This window comes from Lycium barbarum, chromosome 3 (genome assembly GCF_019175385.1).
Source record: "Lycium barbarum isolate Lr01 chromosome 3, ASM1917538v2, whole genome shotgun sequence".
Lineage (NCBI taxonomy): Eukaryota > Viridiplantae > Streptophyta > Magnoliopsida > Solanales > Solanaceae > Lycium > Lycium barbarum.
This window is the reverse complement of record NC_083339.1, coordinates 103,969,547-103,992,584: the sequence shown is the minus strand read 5'-3', so window position 1 is coordinate 103,992,584 and position 23,038 is coordinate 103,969,547. Positions and strand designations below refer to the sequence as shown.

General features: G+C 37.4%; 1 protein-coding gene across 2 annotated transcripts; it reads left to right on the top strand.

The window, feature by feature from the left end:
- The first annotated feature begins 301 nt into the window (after positions 1 to 301).
- On the top strand, positions 302 to 22,821 carry LOC132631671 (ATP-dependent 6-phosphofructokinase 4, chloroplastic-like). 2 transcript variants are annotated; one of them, XR_009578979.1, is made up of 14 exons: positions 302 to 687; positions 1,300 to 1,346; positions 1,457 to 1,496; positions 1,586 to 1,648; positions 1,723 to 1,860; positions 12,025 to 12,183; positions 12,429 to 12,482; positions 12,582 to 12,650; positions 13,660 to 13,789; positions 13,908 to 13,948; positions 18,218 to 18,442; positions 19,096 to 19,144; positions 20,368 to 20,432; positions 21,724 to 21,861. XR_009578979.1 is itself a non-coding variant. In XM_060347337.1 (14 exons), exons 1-14 carry the CDS (start codon positions 415 to 417, stop codon positions 22,655 to 22,657), a joined length of 1,611 nt encoding a protein of 536 aa, XP_060203320.1. In that variant the 5' UTR covers positions 304 to 414; the 3' UTR covers positions 22,658 to 22,821. The 2 variants fall into 2 exon arrangements, 1 of the variants encoding a protein (XP_060203320.1); XM_060347337.1 differs by lacking the exon at positions 20,368 to 20,432 and adding an exon at positions 22,490 to 22,821 and having other exon boundaries at positions 304 to 687; positions 21,724 to 21,878.
- Positions 22,822 to 23,038: the final 217 nt, after the last annotated feature.

Genomic DNA, 23,038 nt, shown 5'->3' with positions numbered 1-23,038 from the left:
ATATAAAAATTATCCATATTATTTTTGCTGAAATTTTTTTTTTTGGGTCGGATTGAGTTATTTTAGTGAGTAAAAAATTATTTGAGGGTAAAATAATTTTGAAGGGCTGGGATGATGCCACGTGGCAACAGTTAGACAGAAGGGTATAATTGACCCCATACAATAATATTGTAAGGGTATAATTGACCCTAAAGTATAACGAAAAGTATGAATGAACTATTTTTCAAAGTTGAGGGGTAATTTTGGCCCTTTTCCGTATAGATATAGATTATACTTGTTGGCGTATTTACTTCTTTGGTATTTTGAACGGGTTAGCGAAATTGTCCGCATCGCTGATCAAGTCAAACCACAACACGCACTTTCCCACATTTCATTTCATTGTTGTGTTGGCTGCTTCAATTCCACAGAGCAGCTATGGTGCTCTCTTTATCCAACGCTTACTCACTACCTTTTCCTCAAAATGATTTCCTTCCACTCCATAAATGTTCAATACCTGCATCTCTTCATACTTTTTCAAACAAAAAATTAGCATCGAAATCTAATTCTCTATTTAGGCCATTGATTTGGCGCCAACCTCATTTAGTTAGACTCAGAGCTCAAACCGCTACCGAGAGCAATGCTAGTGGTGATGACGATTTTATTATAGAGGATGTTCCTCACTTAACCGATTTTCTTCCCGATTTACCGGTAATTTATAACTTGCACTACTTTAAAATTGCAGCTATTTACAGAGTTGTATTTCGATGGACTGTTTCCCTAATATCCTTCAGTTTGATTTTTTTTCTTTCTAAACATCAAATTTTGAATCTTTAAGTTTAAATGAATTGTTTTTCTGCTCTGGAAATCTAATTCTAATGGCACTTTTGGCTTAGTGCCAGATGTTAAAAAAGGGTAGTACTTGTGAATTTTTGACTTGACACGGAGTTTAAGAAAAAAAAGAGTACTTTCAATCTTATGGTCCTAAACATGCCACGTGGAAAGTTGGAACTAACGAGTTGCAAAAAAAATTGAAAGAGACTATTTTTGAAACGGGGGGAGTATGATTTATCCATGTGCTATCTCAATTATCTAGTAATGTGCATGCCACTATGAAAATTTATCTGTTTTTCTTTTTATGGTTTTAGTTGTTGCCAGCTTTTCTAGTGTCTACCTGCATCTTTGAGAACTATTATGCTTGTAGAGGTTATGCTTAAACAATTGCAAGAGGTGGTAACAAGATGGATGGGTGTTTGGTTGAGTTACCAAACAACTAGGATTAGAATTGTCTTGGTTATTACTAATCCACCATTTTTATTTCAGTCATATCCAAATCCATTGAAAAGGAGCCATGCTTATGCTATTGTCAAGTAAGTTTTTTTTTTTTTTTTGGTAAACTTAGAAAATCTTCGCTGTTCTGTGTGTACCTTTATTCGAGATTATTGCTGCTTAAAATTACAGATGGTTTATCTTGACACAGGAAAACTTTTGTTAGTCCAGAAGATATGGTCGCAAAGGACGTATGTGGCCCTTTTATCTATTGAGCTGTTTCCTTTATGCCTATTATGCCTTCTTTAGTTTAATCACCAGTATGCATGCTTGGTTTTAGATCATTATTCAGAAGGACAGCCCCAGGGGAATACATTTTCGGCGTGCAGGACCTCGAGAAAAGGTCTGACTTCGAATGCTAACCTAGAATACTGGTGTTTTCAAATAATTTCATTCTAAAAACATTTTTGGTTTTAGGTTTTCTTCACACCGGAAGAAGTCCGTGCTTGTATTGTGACATGTGGTGGTTTATGCCCAGGAATCAATACAGTGATTCGTGAAATTGTATGTGGCTTAAAGAATATGTATGGAGTTGATGATGTACTTGGAATTCAGGTTAGTATGACGGGAACACAACTTTCGTGTTTTCATTCAAGGTATAAAATGGTTTCTCTTCTGGTCATTTGTTCCCAAGAAAAGGAAAAAAAACAAAGATAAAAATTGCATGATATTGATTGTCCTCTTTGAAACGCTTCATTGATTTTTTTTTTTTTTTTGAAATAGTAAAAGTTAAACTCTTCATTGAATAAATTGATTCTTCTCTGGTTTCTAGTGGTTAGGGAACAATCAACTGATATTGGCTGCTGGCTGTTAGGTTTACACAAATAGTACCAAATTTTAGTTAAAGTTTGTGAATCAAGTACCGATTGTTTTTACCAAACATATGAAGGGGTGGGGTAGAGATGAATTTTATTAAGTTTGAAGAGTAGTCTTCTATCCCTTGTTTTCTGTTGATGCACCCATGAAGTTCCTTGTTGTATAGAAGACTAGGTGTCTTCCGTAAAAAAAGGCCATGTATTTTTGATGGCAAGATTGAGTTGAATTGAAGAAGCAAAACATTTGCAGTTCAATTAGTTAGCTGATTCCAGAAGCTAGTTATAACTGTCAGAGTTAGTTACAAGCTGTTAAGTCTGTTAATTAACAGCTAGCAGTAGCAGTTAGGATTCAGCCTTATTTTGCTTCTGTTTTGATATATACACAATGTGATTGTACATGTAATTCATTCATGATAATAATACAAGTTACTTTCTTCTTCTCTCTATATTCTACTATCTCTTCTAGCTTAATTCTCGGTTGAATCCCTGAACTAGCAGCCATCTTCTTCGAGCTATAAGCTCCTAGACTAACTAATTTCATTCGAGATCATTCTTATGCATCAATTGGTATAAGATCCCTTGATCCTCGGCACATTATGATACTAACTCGAAGCAAAAACCAAGAGTCCAAGACCTGAAGACATGGAAGACAAATTGACCTCTATTCAGGAGCAGTTGAAATTAATGGAAGGAATGATTAGTATGAATGACAGGAACATACAAACTGATAAAAAATTAATGGAAATCAAACCAACCCTAGGTGGAATGAACAACAAGGACAAGGATATGGAACAGTGCAGAGGTGAATCTTCAATTGGAGGAGACTGCTCAAGAGAATCAAGACAAAGGAATCCAGCAAAGGAACAACAAGGAGGAACAAATGGTAACTAATTCACTAGGTATTCTAAATTGGATTTTCCAAGATTTTCTGGGCACGATTTGAGGACATGGTTGTATGAAGTAGATCAGTTTTTTTCGATGGATGAAATTGCTTTTAATCAAAGAGTAAAAGTAGCATCTATTCATCTAGATGGTGAAGCAATTGCTTGGCATAAATCCTATTTAAAATCTTTCTTTTTTGAGAATGACGTCCCACTTAAAATCTAGAAATGTAGCAAGTGATCCTACTTGGACTGAGTATGTATTGGCATTGAATGAAAGATTTGGGGATGGTTTTGAGGATCCAATGGAGGCTATTAAAAATTTACAGCAAACTAGTAGTGTGAAGAGTTATCAAGCTGAATTTGATAGATTGTTGACCGGGGTGAATCTATCAAATGAAAATGCCATAAGTTGTTTCTTAGGTGGTTTGAAACCTAAAATAAACAAATCAATCAGGATTCAAACTTCAAGAACATTAATGCAGGCTTACAAGATTGCTAGATTACAAGAAGAGGTTTTTCATGCTCAAGCACAATCTTGGGGAATTAGACCTTCTGGTAACAACTAGAATCCCATACTACCAAATCCCACCATTCCAAAATACCAAACTTTCCAGTAGAAACCAGTAACAAACAACAATTCTTTCAAGAAACCTTTTGAACCTTGTAACCAAAGATTGAAAGAGTTGGTTTATTGTCATGTGATATCCATGTGACAATTTTAGTTGGATGATTTCTATTACTTGGAGCCAAAGGATGATTCACTTGGAGCCAAAGATGCCTTGCTTGGAGCCAAAGATGTGGAGGAGAATTGAAATGCCATGTAGCACACTTGGAGCCCAAGTCATTTTATGCCTATAAAATGAGAGGCAATTCTTCTTTGTTTATCATTCCAAAATTTCATAAATCCTTTGTAGTGAGTAGAGAGTTGAGAGAGCAATTCTCTTAGGCGTAATTGAGATCTCTCCCCTTTCTTTGTTAATAATATAAAGCTGGTGGATGTAGGATCATTTTGATCCGAACCACGTTAAATCTTGTCTTCTTTCTTTTACGTTTCCGCTAACAATTAGTATCAGAGTGTTAGGAATCTTTGAAGATCCTAGGAAGAAGAACAAGCAAAGATGAGTTCCATGAAGTTTGAAATCGATAGATTCAGTAGACGCAACAACTTCAATATCTGGAAGATCCAGATGATGGCGTTACTGCGGAGGGAAGGTTCAATCCATGCTATTGACGGAAAGTATCCCGATGGTACATCGGCTTCCGACAAGGAGAAGATTGAAGGAGATGCATTGAGTGTAATCCGACTGTCCCTTGCACCTAACGTGCTTTGTGAAGTGAACAAGTATCGAATAGACGGCCAAGCAGTTATGGGACAAGCTACAAGGGCTTTACCAGGACCGATCTGTGACAACAAGGATGTTGTTACAACGGCGTCTTCACACATTTAAGACGGGGTCAGGTACTTCGTTACAAGATCATTTAGACGCGTTCAATAAACTTGTCATGGACTTACAGATTGCAGGAATTAAAAAGGACAAGGAGACGCTTACATGTGCTTTGCTATTTTCATTGACTTCAGGATATCGTGATATCGAGAATTCAATGATGTATAGCAAGGAGCCTATCAACCTTGAGCAAGTGCGGTAAGCACTTAACTCTAGTGATGTGAGGAGGCATTTTGAAGGAGACAGAGATGATCAGCCAAGTGTTCTCTTTGTGAGAGGCCAGACTAGCCAACAGGGAAGGAGCAAATCAAAGCACAGATCAAAGTCTCGTGTGAACAAGAAGAATGCAGATTGTTGGGGCTGTGGCAAGAAGGGGAACTTTGAACGAGATTGCCCAATGTCAAAGTCCAAGGAAAAGGCGAGTGCATCCTCAGTTGAACAGGTACATGATTCTGATAATGATTATGTGCTTACAACATCAAACAATAATGGAAGTTATGGAAACAAATGGGTGTTAGACTCAGCTTGTACTCTGCATATGACGTTCCGAAAAGACTGGTTTAGCAGCTATGAGAAAAGTGGAGGAACCGTAGTAATGGGCAATAATGCAACTTGTGCAATAGTTGGCATTGGCTCAGTTCGGGTTCGCTGCCATGATGGAGTCGTGAGGATTATTACACAAGTCTGTCATGTTCCTGATCTGAAGAAGAATTTGATCTCCCTGGTACTCTGGATGAACAAGGTTACAAGTACATGAGCGAAGGAGGAACTATGAAGGTGACTAAAGGTTCTTTAGTCATGCTGAAAGGCAAGCTAGAGGATGGCCTTTACACATTGGCAGGTAGCACCATTGTTGGCTCTGTAAATGCATCTACAGTGTAGTTATCTAATGATGACAAGGCAAGATTATGGCACATGAGATTGGGCCATATGAGCGCACGTGGATTGGAGATGTTGAGCAACCGTAACCTTTTGAAAGGTAAGAAGATCAGCACACTTGAATTTTGTGAGCACTGCGTTCTAGGGAAGCAGAAGAAGGTCAGCTTCAGCACTGGCAAGCACAAGACCGGAGGGGTGCTAGACTACATCCATTCAGACTTATGGGGTCCCTCTAAAATTCCATCGAAGGGCGGAAAAAGGTATCTTCTTACTTTTATTGATGATTTCTCACGAAAGGTTTGGGTGCGTTTTTTGAAGGCAAAAAGTGATGCTTTTGAAGCATTTAAAGAGTGGAAGATTTTGGTTGAAAATCAAATAGAGCAAAAAATCAAGTATCTTCGCACAGATAATGGCTTGGAGTTTTGCAGCGAAGAGTTTAATGATTTCTGCAAGGTTCATGGGATCTCAAGACATAAGACTGTTAGGCACACCCCCACAGCAGAATGGAGTTGCCGAGAGAATGAACAGAACTCTTCTTGAAAAGCCTCGTTGTATGCTTTTACAAGCCAAAATGTCCAAAGTATTTTGGGCTGAAGCAGCACACTGTTGCTCATATTGTTAATCGATCTCCAGCATCGGTGATTGACTTTAAGACTCCGAATGAGGTATGGTCAGGTGAACCCTCTAACTATTCATACTTACGAGTATTTGGGTGTCCAACTTATTATCATGTTAATGAAGGAAAGCTTGAACCAAGGGCTAAGAAGGCTATATTCGTAGGGTATGTGGATGGAGTAAAAGGGTACAAACTTTGGTGTTTGTCTTTACTCAAATTTATAGTTAGTAGAGATGTCACCTTTGATGAATCCTCTATGCTTGATCCTCGTAAAGTTTCTGTGGAGTTTTCAGGAAACGAGAACAACGAGCAGGTGGAGCTTACCAAGGAAAAGGATCAAGAGACTTAGGTTAAAGATGAGTCAAAAGATGTAGATCTTGAAGAGCTTGCTGTCAATGAACCATACACAATTGCGAAGGAAGGGAGAAGAGGCAGATACGAAGACCGGAACGCCTTATAGATCAAGCAAACCTGATTGCATATGCGTTCGTAGCTGCAGAAGAAGAGATTAAGGATCTGGAGCCCTCCTCGTATGTTGAAGCAACTTCTTGCAAGGATACTGCACAATGGCGGTTAGCCATGACGGAAGAGATGGAGTCTCTTTACAAGAATCAGACATGGGTCTTAGTGAAAAGGCAAAAGGGGAAAAGGACAGTTGGATGCAAGTGGGTCTACAGAAAGAAAGAGGGAATTCCAGAAGTGGAAGATGCTTGGTTCAAGGCGAGATTGGTTGCAAAGGGTTTCAGTCAGAATGAGGGAATTGACTACAATGAGATTCTCTCCGGTCGTGAAGCATAGCTCAATTCGCGTGCTACTAGCATTGGTTGCACAATTTGACTTGGAGCTTCAACAGCTTGATGTCAAAACTGCTTTCTTACATGGTGATCTAGAAGAGACAATCTATATGGATCAGCCTGAAGGTTTCCTAGCTGAGGGAAAAGAAGATCATGTATGCCAACTGAAGAAGTCTTTGTATGGTTTGAAGCAATCCCCTAGATAGTGGTACAAAAGGTTTGATGCATTCATGACTACACATGAATTCTCAAGGAGTGCATTTGATAGTTGTGTGTATCACAAGAAGATGTCTGGTAACTCAATGATTTATTTACTGTTGTATGTTGATGATATGCTTATTGTTGCTAACAACATTACAGAGATAAATGCTTTAAAGAAACTGTTAAGTAAGGAATTTGACATGAAGGATTTGGGAGCTGCAAAGAAAATTCTTGGTATGGAGATTTCAAGAGAAGACGGTGTTGTACATCTTTCTTAGAAGAGGTACATTGAAAGGGTTCTCGAGAGATTCAATATGCATACGTACAAGCCTGTAAGTACACCGTTAGCTCCTCATTTTAAACTTTCAAAGTTACAAATGCCTCGGTCCGAAGATGAGGTGGAGCATATGTCAAAGGTTCTTTATGCCAGCGCAGTTGGTAGCATTATGTATGCTATGGTATGCACACGTCCAGATATTGCTCAATCTGTAAGTATGGTAACCAGATACATGTCCAACCCAGGAAAGAGGCATTGGGAAGCTATCAAGTGGATACTGAGATATCTCAAGGGAGCTTCTGATGTTGGTCTGACCTTTCAAAAGGGTGGTGGAGGTATTTCAATTCTCGGTTATGTGGATTATGACTATGCAGGGGATCTTGATAGAAGGAGGTCCACAACTGGATACATCCTTACTCTTGTTGGCAGTGCCGTTAGTTGGAAATCGACTCTGCAGTCGATTGTCGCTTTGTCTACGACAGAAGCAGAATACATGGCAGCAGCGGAGGCGGTGAAAGAAGCTATCTGGTTGAAAGGTTTGGTGGCGGGATTGAGTTTGGTTCAGCAAGAGTCAACCCTTAGATGTGATAGTCAGAGTGCTATTCATCTGATAAAAAATCAGAGATTTCATGAGCGCACTAAACACATTGATGTCAGATTTCATTTTATTCGAGTTGTTGTTGAAGAGGGAACTATCAAAGTTGTGAAGGTTATCACAGACGATGATGCTGCAGACATGTTGACCAAGATAGTCCCGCTCGCTAAGTTTGCACACTGCAAGGACTTAGCGGGAGTACGCATCAACTGATGCAACTCCGAGAGAACAGTTGCTAGGTGGAGGTGGTATGTTCAACAATGGTTTGATTCTTCTTGTTTCTTACAATGGGGTTGCCCATTAAGCTTAGAAGTTTTGGCCGGAGTTGTTCATACGCATGCTCGTGACGCAAACCAAGGTGGAGATTGAAAGAGTTGGTTTTTTGTCATGTGATATCCATGTGACAATTTTAGTTGGATGATTTCTATTACTTGGAGCGAAAGGATGATTTACTTGGAGCCAAAGATGCATTGCTTGGAGCCAAAGATGTGGAGGAGAATTGAAATGCCATGTAGCACACTTGGAGCCCAAGTCATTTTATGCCTATAAAATGAGAGGCAATTCTTCTTTGTTCATCATCCCAAAATTTCATAAATCCTTTGTAGTGAGTAGAGAGTTGAGAGAGCAATTCTCTTAGGCGTAATTGGGATCTCTCCCCTTTCTTTGTTAATAATATAAAGGCAACTGTTCTCTGGTGGACGTAGGATCATTTTGATCCGAACCACGTTAAATCTTGTATTCTTTCTTTTACGTTTCCGCTAACAGATCCAACAAATTTAACAATAATAATTCTGGGAGAAAATTGTTAACTGCAGCAGAGATGGATGAGAAAAGAGCAAAAGGGTTATGTTGTGATGAAAAATATGTACGTGGTCATGTATGTACAGCCAAGAAGCAGTTCATGTGATCTGTTCACTATTTTCTGATTCTTCTCCTTCATTGAAGAAGAATAATCTTCCTATTATTGAAGATTTGCTACATGAATTGGGAGGATCTGTGGTGTTTTCTAAGATTGACCTTAGAGCTGAATATCACCAACTTAGAATGGATGAAGCTGATACTCATAAAGCAGCTTCTAAAACTCATGAGGGCCACTATGAGTTTTCTTGTTATGCCATTTGGTTTGACTACTGCACCATCCTCATTTCAGAGCCTTATGAACTCAGTTTTCAAGCCTTTACTTAGGAAATCAGTGTTGGTTTTCTTTGATGATATACTGGTTTACAGTAAGGATTTATTTGCACATATGAATCATTTGAGGGCTGTGTTTGAATTGATGAAGCAACATCAACTGTATGCTAAAGCTTCTAAATGTGCATTTGGTGTTCCTGAGGTAGAGTATTTAGGCCATTATGTCAGTGCAAAAGGAGTTGCTACTGATCCCAAGAAGATTTCAGCAGTTGAAGCTTGGGAAATGCCTAAGACTATCAAATGGTTGAGGGGTTTTATTGGATTAGCAGGCTATTATAGAAGGTTCATCAAAGGTTTTGGAGCTATATGCAAACCATTAAATGAGTTACTTAAGAAGGATAATTTTGTATGGAATGATGCTGCTACTATAGCTTTTCTCAGACTCAAAGAGGCTTTAGTCACTGCACCTGTACTTGCAATGCTAGATTATGATAAGCCTTTCATAATTGAGACTGATGCAAGTGGATTGGGTATTGGTGCTGTGTTGATGCAACAGGGTCATCCACTTGCATATAGTAGTAAATCATTAGCACCAAGGCAACAGGCTATGTGTGTGTATGATAGAAAATTGTTGGCCTTAATCTTTGCTGTCACTAAATAGTCTCGTTACTTGTTGGGAAGGCATTTTATGGTGAGGACTGATCAAAAAGCCTTAAAACATTTTCTTGAACAGAATATACACATTGAATTCCAAGTTGCTGGAATCTCAAAGCTTATGGCTTTTAATTTCTCTATTGAGTATAAGCAATGTCTTGACAACAAGGATGCTGATGCATTGTCAAGGAATCAAGGTGCTGAATTATTGGCTATTTCTTTACTTACTCCTCACGGTCCCCTACTCAGTCAAATTCAACAATCTTTGGTTAATGATGCTGGTTTACGAGCTATAATTACCAAGCTGCAAGTACAACCTTACAAATCCTTCACTTGGATTCATTCTCAACTCAAATGGAAGGGCAGATAGGTGGTAGGGTCTGATTCTCAGTTAAGGACTCATATCATTCAATTGTGGCATGCCACACCTCAAGATGGGCATTCTGGCGTGGATGCTACATTTAAGAGGTTACAATCTCTTTTTTTTTTTCTGGAATTCTATGGCTCAGGATATTAGGGATTAAATTCACAAATGTGATATTTGTCAAGAGGCACAAGTATGCTGCAGCTTATCCTGTGGACTGATACAACCTCTTCCTATTCCTGAGGGAGTATGGACTATGGACTGATATCAGCTTGGATTTTATAGAAGGCTTGCCTAAATCAAAGGGAAAGGATGTTATTTTGGTAGTAGTTCACAGGTTGAGGAAGTATGGTCACTTCATGTGTTTACAACACCCTTATACTGCTCAGTCTGTAGAACAATGTTTCTTGGATAATATGTTTAAACTACATGGAATGCCTTCTACAATAGTTAGTGATAGGGATCCCATCTTCTTAAGGTTTTTTTTTTTTTTTTTTGGCAAGAGTTGTTCACATTACAAGGTGTTCAATTGCATAAGTCCACTGCATATCACCCTCATGACAGATGGTCGTCAAATTGAGGTGCTGAACAGGACTTTAGAGACTTATCTTAAGTGCTTTTGTTCTGACAATCCACTAGAATGGGTTACTTATCTACCCCTTGCTGAGTGGTGGTACAATACCATTCATCATTCAGCAATCAAGTGTTGAGGTTTTGTATGGTCAAAAGCCTCCTATTCATCTACCTTACTTTGCTGGTGAAGCAAGTTCTGATATGGTGGACAGATCCTTTGGATGCAAGGGAAGCTGTTATTGAACTCCTGAAATTTCATTTACCTAGAGCTCAGCAAAGAATGCAGGACATGGCCAATAAACACAGGTCTGATGACATTGGTGATTGGGTGTATTTGAAGTTGCAGCCTTATAGACAAATATCTGTTGCTGTTAGGCCTTTTAACAAGCTATCAGCAAAATACTTTGGTCCTTATATGGTGCTTAGCAGGATTGGTGCTGTTGCTTACAAGTTATTACTGCCATCCGATGTTCTTATTCGTCACACATTTCATGTTTCACAACTTAAGAGATGTTCTGAAGTTCCAGCTGTCATAAAACATCCACCAGTCTTAAACATTTCTAGTCCCACTAACTGAGTCCATTTTAGATAGGAGGATGGTCAAGAAGGGTAATAAGGCTGTTTGTCAAGTGTTAGTTCAATGGACAGGAATTGACACTAGCCAAGCTACTTGGGAATATCTTACTGAGTTGCAGCATAGGTTTCCTTCATTTCACCCTTGAGGACAAGGGTGTTCTTCAAATAGGGGGTATTGATGCAAGATTGAGTTGAATTGAAGAAGCAAAACAGTTGCAGTTCAAATTAATTCACTTCACAAAGTTAGTTAGCTGATTCCAGAAGTTAGTTACAACTGTCAGAGTTAGGTACAACCTGTTAAGTCTGTTAATTGACAGCTAGCAGTAGCAGTTAGGATTCAGCCTTATTTTGATTCTGTGTTGATATATACACAATGTGATTGTACATGTAATTCATTCATGATAATAATACAAGTTACTTTCTTCTTCTCTCTATATTCTATTCTCTCTTCTAGCTTAATTCTCGGTTGAATCCCTGAACTAGCAGCCATCTTCTTCGAGCTATAAGCTCCTAGACTAACTAATTCCATTCGAGATCACTCTTGTGCATCAATTTTGGTAGGTTCTCTACTTTTTTGGTATGGGTGCATTTTGGCGTAAACATTAGTGAAATTTATTTACTTTATTAAAAAAAGAAGTCTGTTTGGTTTGCATGTGCTTGTCCAATTGTCCAATTTATTGCTCTTTTCTTGTGCCTCTTTCGCCTTTGGTGATGGTGAACGAAATACAAAATCTTTATTTGGTAATCTGAAATTTCAGAAAAATTAGGTTTTGATGTAAGCTCTGTTAATCTTATCAAATTGTCTGTTTCTGCTGAAGCAGACTATCAGTGATCCTACCGTCAATATCTTGTATTTCTACATGTATGTCGTAGTTTCTGTGCCTAGAGGGTGTAATACTGTTTCAATATTTCCAGGGAGGTTACAGTGGCTTTTACTCAAAAAATACCCTGAACTTGACAACAAAAGTCGTCAATGATATTCATAAACGTGGTGGAACCTTTCTTCAAACATCTAGAGGAGGTCATGATACTAAAAAGATTGTTGACAACATTCAAGACCGTGGAATAAATCAGGTATTTTGTTACTTATCCTCCCAAAAAAAAAAAAAAAAAAAAAGAAAAAAAAAAGTAAAAAAAAGGGATCAGGTCTATTGTACCATCTGTAACGTCCCTTATTCATTTATTGATAAAAAGTTCTGACTGGCCTGGCCTGGTAGAACACAATTATTTTAAAAAAAAAAATACCATCTGTAACGTCTAACCTAGAAGTTAGTACAATCTGACAGTGTTTAGTTGCTTTCTTCATTTTTGAGTTCTAGGTATACATAATTGGAGGGGATGGAACTCAAAAAGGGGCTGCTGCAATCTACAAGGTGTTTGTACTATGATATTTTCTCTTTCTCAATTAATTCCTAACTGTTGAAACTATTATTCTTAAAAAGCTCTGTGATTGCATCTATATGTTTGCCAAGGAAGTTGAAAAACGTGGTATTAAAGTAGCTGTTGCTGGGATTCCCAAGACAATTGATAATGATATCGCGGTAAGTAATGCCAACAAAAGCGTGACGTTTATCTTGTATAATTTCTGTTTGCTAAAATGATAGTCGTATTTAAGTTGTGCTGCTCGTTGCCTGGGTGATCTGTTTTATCTTATAATTTTAAGTCATTATGATTTATGCCATACACTGAGGAAACAAGGGAAAAACTTAAAGAAACAAAAGTTCTGCTCAACTACTTGTACCATATGTGAACTGGAGCTTAGTTTCTGTTCGACACGGAATGACTTCATTCAGATTGATGCATCTACAATTCTTTTGTATTTCCCTTTTTGTTTACCTCTTTGTTTGTCCAAGAGCCAATCAAATCAAAGGAAGACTTGCTGAGTAATAAATAGTAGAATCGAGTTGATATATCTCAAGAAAATTTCCAGTAAAATTTGTTGACATGCTTCTAAAATATCTTTTTAACAAGGTTATAGTGCTCCATCCGCCTCTGTCCTTTGTTTAATATGATGATAAGAAAACTTACAAATTATTCTATGTTGTTCTTTTCCTGATGTGGATGGTTTGGTGAATTAGCAGATGTGCTTTCCGTGAATAAAAATTCAAAGTAAAATGTAACTGTTTAAGAGGTTGTGTGAATGAGAAAGTTTGACAATAAGAATTTACTACGCATGGCTAATTGACATTTTCTCTTATCCCACTTTACAAGCAGACTTCAGACTTTACGGGGAGTGTTATTTTTATGTTGCTGAGATTATGTTTGGGGGATCTATCTCAAAGCTTCCTGAAGCAGCTTCCTACTAATTTTCCCCTTCAAGTAGATGGTAGTCTCATGGTCTGCATGAAAACATAGTTACTCTATGTGCATTTAAAAATAATCTATCCCAGCTGGGGATTTTTAAAACGCTTCAACACATGAAAGAACCTAAAGGACACTCTTAAAAATATCAAATCACTGTGACTTTCCACATTGACCTCTCATATTAAACTTCTCTTATGCATTTTAGCACGATTTTGTCCAATTTGCTGTTCTTACAATGTCGGGTAGGTCATAGACAAATCTTTTGGCTTTGATACTGCTGTGGAGGAAGCTCAGAGGGCCATTAATGCTGCCCATGTAGAGGCAGAAAGCATGGAGAATGGAGTTGGTATAGTAAAGCTTATGGGAAGATACAGCGGTAAGTAGCTTGATTGATGTATTAGGCGATGTTCCTTGTACCCACATTTCTTTCCATCTTGAACTCTTATGTATCTCTGTAACATCTTTGTTTTACATCTCCTCTTTCGGTTCTTCAGGTTTTATTGCAATGCTTTCAACTTTGGGTAATCGTGATGTGGTAAGTCCTTGGCAATGGAGGTTTAGTGTTTTTATTTTTCAAATTCGATATGTGTATGCTAGCTGATATCGCGTGTCGTCAAAAGGCTAAGTGGACATGGGAAAACGCCAGAACGACTGTTGGCATAAGTTATGAATTAGGGTATTGTGGATTAGATAATGTAGATGGAGATGAGATCATTGCACAACCAAGACTTAAAGAATAAAGTTGTAGAAGTAAAGAGATATTGGTGATAGGATTATCTAATTAAGACTAGGGTGAGGAAATGAGACAATTAAGACTAGGGTGAGGAAATGAGACAATCAACATCATTAGTGTCTCTTGAGAGGGATTCTCTTTGATTCTCTTTCTCAAGCTTTTGTGGTTTAGAAGATCGAATTAGCACATCCAACTTACTCTAATGTCAGTCCAGCCAGACGAAGGACAAAAAATTGGGATCAACTGCCTTTATTTTACTATCAAGAGTAAAGGAGTCTTGAATCTCACAACCTGTAACACAAAACCTACTTTTCTCATGCCAGAGTGATCAATTGCTGCTCGAGAGTGAGTAGCAGATATCAAATGAATCACAACATGCAACTGTGAGAAGTAAAGACACAGGAAAGATATTATTAAGATTCATCCTCTACTGTATTTCACTGAGCCCTAATTATACTTATATTCTGCACAAAAACATAATACACCTTTTCCAATGTGGGACACTAACTCTACTATTTACATTAACTATCTAACATTCCCCCTCAAGATGGTGCATATAAGTCATAGTTACCGAGCTTGTTGCAGATGTAATTGATAAAAGGACGAGTGAGGATCTTGGAAAATACCTGCAAGCTGATCTTTTGACTTTACCAACTTTGTAACGATATCTTGTGAGTCCCTGAGAATATCCTCTCTCTGATAAAGTGACAGCCAATCTCAATGTGATTAGGTCTTTCATGGAATAATGAATCTGACGCAATATGAAGGGCCGCTTGATTATCACACATAAGTTCCATCTGACTAATCTCTCCTAACTTTAATTCTTCAAGCAAGTGTTTGATCCAAACTAGCTCTCAAGTTGCTACAACCATTGCTCGATATTTGCTTCTGCAGTAGATCGAGCAACCTCATTCTGTTTCTTGCTCTTCCAAGACACCAAATTACCTACTAGTAAAACACAATAACCAGACGTAGAATGTTTATAAGAAGGTTATTATGCCGAATCAGCGTTTATATAACCAACGATCTTCTCATGACCTCGATCCTCGTAAAGTAGTCCTTTTTTTTTTGGAGCTGTATAAATCGTAGAATACGGACAACTGCATCCAAATGACTATCACAAGGAGAATCCATAAATTGACTTATAACACTCAGAAGAAAAGAAATGCCAGGTCTAGTCATTGTGAGGTAAATTCAACTTAGAAACCAACCGCCTACATCTTTCAAGATCACTAAGAGGCTCTCCTTGTCTTGGCAGGAGTTAAGCATTTGGAACCATAGGAGTGTCAATGAGTCTACATCACGTCATTCCTTCCTCAAGAATGTCTTAAGGCATACTTTCATTGTGAAAAAACAATGCCTGACCTTAGACTGAGCGACCTCACTACCTAGAAAATACTTCAGTTTGTCGAGATCTTTAGTCTTGAAGTGTTGAAAGTTATGTTCCTTCAAATTAGTAATACCATCCTGACATTTTCGGTAGTAACAATATCGTCAAAATAAACCACCAAATAAATACACAATTTGGAGCAGAATGCTGCGTGATCAGCTTCACTACTAGTCATGTCAAACTCTCGAATAACTATGCTGAACTTAGCAAATCAGGCTTAAGGAGACTGTTTCAAGCAAATCATAGAGCGACCGACACAATCGACATACAAGGCCACTAGACTCCCCCTGAGCAACAAAATCAAGTGGTTGCTTCATAAAAACTTCATGCTCAAGGTCACCATGGAGAAAAACATTCTTAATGTCCAACTGATAAAGAGGCCAATGACGAACAACCACCGTGACAGAAGAGACCGACATTTGCTATTTTAGCTACGGGAGAGAAACTATTATTGTCGCCCAAGTATCTGAGTATATCCTTTGGCAACAAGGAGGGCCTTGAGCCGATCAATATGACCGTCCGGGCCAACTTTGACTGCATAACCCTATGACAACCAACAGTAGGAAGAGTATTTTGGAAATTACAAAAAATATTAGGGATCAAAATCGTGAAAGGCTTTGTCAAAGTAAAAGTACTTATAAGCTGCAAAATCATAAGTTGGGGGTGATCAACTATGGCTTTTGGCTTATAAACATTTAGCTTATGAGCACTTTTGGTGTTTACCAAATGCTAGATAAGCCAAAAAGTGCTTATGAGCTAGTGTGACCAGCTTAAAAACTAAGCCAAACACCCTTTAAAGCTAAAACTTTAGAGAATATGGATACCTTGGTCTGGAAAATCCCAATTAAACACTCTATAAGTTGGAGCTTACATATTTTATGCTCCTATCATGCCACAAATAACATCAATTCTAGAGTCAAGTATGATTTTGCAAGAATATATGCTAACTGATTATTCAAGTTGACAAAAGCTATTGCAATCCACCCAACTCATTCTTTCTTCGAATGGAATGACAATACTCGCATAAGAAAATGACTATATACTTCTATATCCTTCATTCTTTCATAAAATATTGGGTTTTGACTTTTGAAGCGATTTGCATTGCAACTTGGTTGTCACAGATCAATTGCATTAATGCTTCTCCTAAATAACTCTTTGAGAACCTACTTTAGCCATATATGCACACATGTAACCACTTTTACCTTATAAAAAAATAAATAAATATAAACTCACATGTAACCAAAACCATTGCTCGGTATTCAGCCTCTGCATAATCGGAGCAAAGTTGTCGACTTAGGGTTGCATTCCCTAAATTTTCTATTTCTTAAGAAAAATGAAGAACTAGAATCATCCGGAATGAAGTGGATTGAGAACCATGATGTCTCAAGTTCAAATTTCAGCGGAGGCAAAATATTAGGTAATTTCTTCCTATCTGTCCAAGGCTCCAAGCCTTGGTGGACAGAGTTACCCGGTATTTGTGCTGCTGGGAGATAACAGGTATCTCGTAGAATTAGTCGAGTTGCGCACCAGTTGGCGCAGGAAACACGGTTATAAAAAAATTAAATAATGCAGAACTAAGAAAAATGTTTAACAGAAGGACTTGATACCCTGGCTCTGATACTATGTAAAGAAAAGAGGAAAAAAGAGATCTGGGAATTAATTGTTTGGTTATTTCCTCAAGCATGTTGGGATCTAAATAGCGTTTAGAAGTAATCCAAGAAAAAGGAAAAGATAGTAATTCCTATGCCTAATTACACAATTGCAGGGACTCTAAACCTTGGCTACATTCACAAGGTACGAATTCTTGCCACATTTACTACTCCCTCCGTTTCAATTTATGTGAACCCATTTGACTGGGCACGACATTTAAGAAAGAGTGAAGACTTTTGAAACTTGTGGTTCAAAATAAGTCTTGAATATTTGTGTAGCTGTAAATCATTTCATAAAGTGAATTTGTTTCCAAATTAGGAAAGAGATCATTCATTTTGGCACGGACTAAAGAGGAAATAGGTTCACATAAATTGAAATAGAGGGAGTAAAGGGCAGCCCGGTGCACTAAGCTCCCGCTATGCGCGGGGTCCGGGGAAGGGCCGGACCACAAGAGTCTATTGTACGCAGCCTTACCTTGCATTTCAAATGCAAGAGGCTGTTTCCACGGCTCGAATCCGTGACCTCCTGGTCACATGGCAGCAACTTTACCAGTTACGCCAAGGCTCCCCTTCTAAATTGAAACAGAGGGAGTATTTCCTAATATTTGACATTCTTAACAGTATGGTAATCAAAACAGAATAGAGAAGTCTTTCCTGCGACTTTACTGGAAAACCAACTTGTCTATTTCTATTGGAGGAGGAGGGGAGCTTGTTCAAATGTTACTGCAACACAAGGGCAAAGATAGAATGTCCTTTGGCTGAATAAGAAATTAGCTAATATATGTAGAGACTTGAACCAGCAGCGACATTGTGGATCACATAATAAGCATCATGTTCAATTATATCCATCTTTTAACAGTTTGTACATGTTCGTAGCATATGCTATGCAGTTCACAGTTATCTTTGTTAAATTGAAATCTAAGGGTAGCGTACTTATTTTAAAAAGTGAAATCTAAGGGGAAATTTCTTATGTGATTCTTGCTTTACATAGCACTTGATTGTATCCATTTAATAATGCCTTTATTATGTCAGGACTGTTGCTTGGTCCCAGAGTCCCCATTTTACTTAGAAGGTCCAGGCGGGCTCTATGAATATGTGGAACAGAAGCTCAAAGAAAATAGGCATGTGCTAATTGTATTAGCAGAAGGTGCTGGGCAGGAATATGTTGCTCAAAGTATGCAATCATTTCAAGAGAAAGATGCATCAGGAAACAGGCTACTCTCAGATGTCGGTCTTTGGTTAACACAACATATTAAGGTATAGTCCAAGTCTCTTCCTCCATAGATCCATCTGAGAATTCTGCTGATACCTTGAATCTTGGTGCTTGTCTTCATATTATTTTTCTTGGTTTTATTCTTTCTGGATGTGGATTTGTAAGATGGTTCAAGTATTTCATACCACTTGGTTTTTAAGATTACCAGCCCAATTGCATGTGCATACGTCACATCCAGCTTAATGTTGAACTACTTATGCCTTATAAACACCATGAACGGACTCCCATTTATATAGATCGTTTTATCAGGATGTACAATTTAAGACCCGAAACAAATTTTGGTAGTGAATCTTCTTCCTCGTTCCCCACTCTTGCAGTAGAGCTGTTACTCTGATTGGATGTCTTGTGCAGTTTGTTACTCTACTTGGATTAAATCATTTTGAATTTATGAGATCAGTTAAGCTCAAAGGAAATATGTAGATTGCTAGATGAGTGACCCAATTGATTGTTTACAACAATACAGTTGAATATTGAACTGTCCATGACGAGGATACTTTTTCTTTGGTGAATTGTCGCTTCATCTAATATTACCTTATGTACGAGACCTATGATTAGAGACACGAAACACTTTATCTAGTTTTGTTTCCTTTTCTTAATTACTTACTCTTCAACCACCTTTTTTTTTTTGATGTTACAGGATCATTTCACAAATGTCCGGAAGTTGACAGTAAATATGAAATACATAGGTAACTTTGGATGTTGTCTCGTGGGGCATATGATGTATGCTGGTTAAGTATTTTATTGTTATGCATCCCCTATTTGCTTATTGTCAAAATGTTAGTTCCTCCAATATACCAAATTTATTACTTTAGATTGATTTGGGATGGATTTCAGAATAGGCAGAAACTGTGTATTACATACAGTAAAGCAAGGTGAAAACTAGAATTCAAGGAACTCTTTGATGACTTTGAGAAGTTGAGGAATAGGAGTAGGTAGGACAGATCCATGTAGTGATGTAGAAGGGCGGGTGTCACTAGGACTCCGACACTTGGCTAAAATTTCTTGTATATTTTCCTAAAACTTCAGATGTAAAGAATGGATGTGGATATTGTAGCTGCGTTGGTTAAGCGTGCGGGTTCCATCCGATTGACCAGTGTTTGAATCTGCCCAAATAACCATGGGACTAATTTGCATTTAGTTTTTCTTCATATCCCAGCTACATATTGGTTGTCCTTTTTCCTTTTCTGTTTTTCTTCTATCTTAATTTTTTTTATATTCTCTATCTTCATATCCATCTTTCTCTGCTCATTCAGTCTCAGTTTTTGTCGAATGAGCTGGCAGATTTAATCACAATCTGCTCTGTGAATGAGCTGGCAGATTTGATTATAATCTGCTCCTATAAATATGTGATATGATGTATTTTAGGAAAAGATATCAGGAGTTATTCTAGGAAAATAGTTAAGAGGAAATCCCTTGATTTAAGGATCTCCTATGAATTAGGGACTGATTAGTTTTTTCTGATTTTTTTGTTCTAGTATAAATACTGTACAGTTCTGTGAATAAAGTAAGCTTTGCATTCTCTGAAAGCTTTCAGTTTTCTTTTCATTTATTTAAATTAGATGAAAATCATTTTCACCCTTCCTACTTTGCTTCAAAAATCAACCTATTCCTCCAACTTTAATCAGTTCACACATTCTCCCCACACACACACGCACGCACGCACGCACTCACGCACAACCCTAAACATATCATATGGAATATCTAGCTTGCATTGACATTTACAATCCCTCCTCTATGTAATGCATTGTTTATAAATCATATGGAATGTCTGTTGAATCTAATTCTTTTTCGCAATAATTGAAAATCGGTCAGCAACATGGCAAAGCCTTATTCATGCTAGTTCATTTTCTTTTGAGAAGGAATATATGTAATTTGTGTAACTTCATGCTAGTTCATTTTCTATTTGCAGTATGATTACCGTTCCTCTTATAGTTCGAAAACTCCATACGTTATGATTAAAATTTGTCCATTGAGGTATGAATCCTAGTAATCGACGTATTACTCTTTGCTTGTGTTGATAAAAAGGGTGTATTCCTTACTGAAGTTGCTTCACCCTATGTTTCTTAAAGAATTATCAATAGGTCGCAGTTTGCTTGTGACTATGTATTGAGTACATTATGTCTGAATTGAAGTGGTGTAATTGCCTATTTCAAAATGTTATTTTCCCTTTTTATGTTTTTTTTCATTTTATTCAATCGAATTTGAATCAAGAGAGCTAGCTCGAGTTGGATCAAACTTATTTTTATTTGGTGATCACGTGGCTTATTTGTGAACCAAACTGAACCGGATTAACCCAAAACGGATTGAACTGACCGAATGTACTCCACTCCCTAAAATCTACCTCAGTTGCTAGTGGTGGGTTTGTGTCAAATATAGTGGCACCAGTAACCTTCAAATGCTGGATTCGCCTCTGGTAGTAGGCCCTAGATAACTAAATAGTATGATATTAATAAATTGAGGAAAATATTTTCATTTGACGAAAGTGATCATCATTTTGGAACAGACAGATAAGCGAGTGTGACAGTCTCTTTGACACAGGAAGTTTTCCCTGTGGACATGTATTACTCTGCTTGTTAAGTAGTTCGGAGAATTGAAAAAAAAGGGAGAGAAAAAAGAAGGAAAAATGAGAGACCAAAAGATTGCGCTAGTTGTTAACTCATAATCTTTTTGGGTTCTTCCCCTTGAGACGGTTCCTCGTCAGTTTGGGAACAAAAAATGAGAGCATAGAGGGAAATACGATTGTTTGAAAATTTTCAAAAGAAGTTATTTGGTAAAACAGCAATATGAACATTGAGGAGGAATTGTCTCTGACAAATTCATTTCTAAACCTTCTGTAGTTGATACACAGAATTTCCGTCTTCAGCTTGAGGATCAAACAATTACATAATAAGCAGAAGATTAGTCTTAATAATGTTGCCTGCATGTTCAACCTTTGTTAAATTTATTTGTTGTGCTACAGTTTTAAGATACTTTTGTTGATTGATACTTTTACTAGGTGTTTGGTTATTTTCTGTGGAAGTGTTAGAAAATTGAAGCATGAAAGTATTTTATTTTCAGGCTTTTCTTTCGTGGTAGTATTCTGAGGTTGAAATAGCAAAACTAGTAATGAGAGTGTTAGGTTTCATTAATTTGTTTGTGCGCACAATTTGTTGTTATTGCATTATGTCTTTGAAAGTCTAAAAGCTATATGATTCCTTAACGCCAATCAATTTTTATGTCACTTGTTTAAATTCATATTATGTTCTGGATTCATTTGGTATCGCAGACCCTACTTACATGATTCGAGCAATTCCAAGCAATGCATCAGATAACATCTACTGCACACTTCTTGCACAAAGTGCTGTCCATGGTGCGATGGCTGGATTCACAGGCTTCACGGTTGGACCTGTAAACAGCAGACAAGCTTATATTCCAATTAATGTAAGCCTATTTGTGCATGATTTTCTGAATTGAAGTTAATTGATCGGAATTGAATGGATAAAGAGGATTCATTTATTGACGGACACCAACTAATTTATGACTGAGACATATTTGATTGGTACAAGTTAATTGATGTACATTGTCCTACTGAAAAGCTATGCTGTTAGGCAACATATATCACAAGTAATCTGCTTCAGCTGGTCGAGGAAATTTGTTATCCTAGCTGTTTTCCTTTCACGGATTCTTCTCATTGAATAATCTATACTTCTAAAATGTATCATATTACTTGTCAATCAAAACCAGTGAAGCTTTTTCACCAACTTAATGAGATGTACAGTATGTAACCCCCTTTATGGTAGGTGGATGATTATCATCCTTTGTAAAGGAGTTAGATATTTAGCTGTAGTTGCATGTGGAATTAATGAGGCATTCTGAAGCTTGTGTGCAGATCATTTACAGTTGAGTTTGCTTGTGGACATTTAAGAGTTATTCCCATATAAATATTTTGACTAAATTTCATGCTTTTGAGAGGTTTGCCAGTGTAATGTTTTATTCTGGTGAACTGTGTCTCCATTAAGATCTAATGTCAATGCCCTGATGTTTGATTGCAGCGTGTCACTGAGACTACAAACACCGTGAACATAGCAGGCAGGATGTGGGCACGACTACTTGCCTCTACTAATCAACCAAGTTTCATTCATCATTGTCAGACTGTGAGAGAAAGAGTTGATAAAAAGACTATTGATGCAATTAACAATATGCAGATTAATTCTATATAGATTTTATCATCCTGTAAAATCTCTCCATAAACATTTTTATCAACTAGATATTGATTTCGAGCCTAATTTGTTGGGAACTGTAGTTGCCCAGTTCTGAAGAGGAAAGTGATTGAATATTTTTATACATATCAAAATATCTAGTGGACAGATATCTCCACACATCCTATACGTTTGTCTTTTTTCGTTTTTTTTTTCTTTTTCTTTTCTAGGTAGGAAAAGATTATTCAATGTAGAGGAGCACTTGGGAAGATTATAGTCTGCTTTTTTATTTCACTTGCAACTTCAATACTTACTGTGCTGGAACCGATGAGGTACATCTCATATGAGGTGCTTTTCAGTCCTCATTTCTTTAGAACTTTTTTTATTTTTTTTATTTTTTTA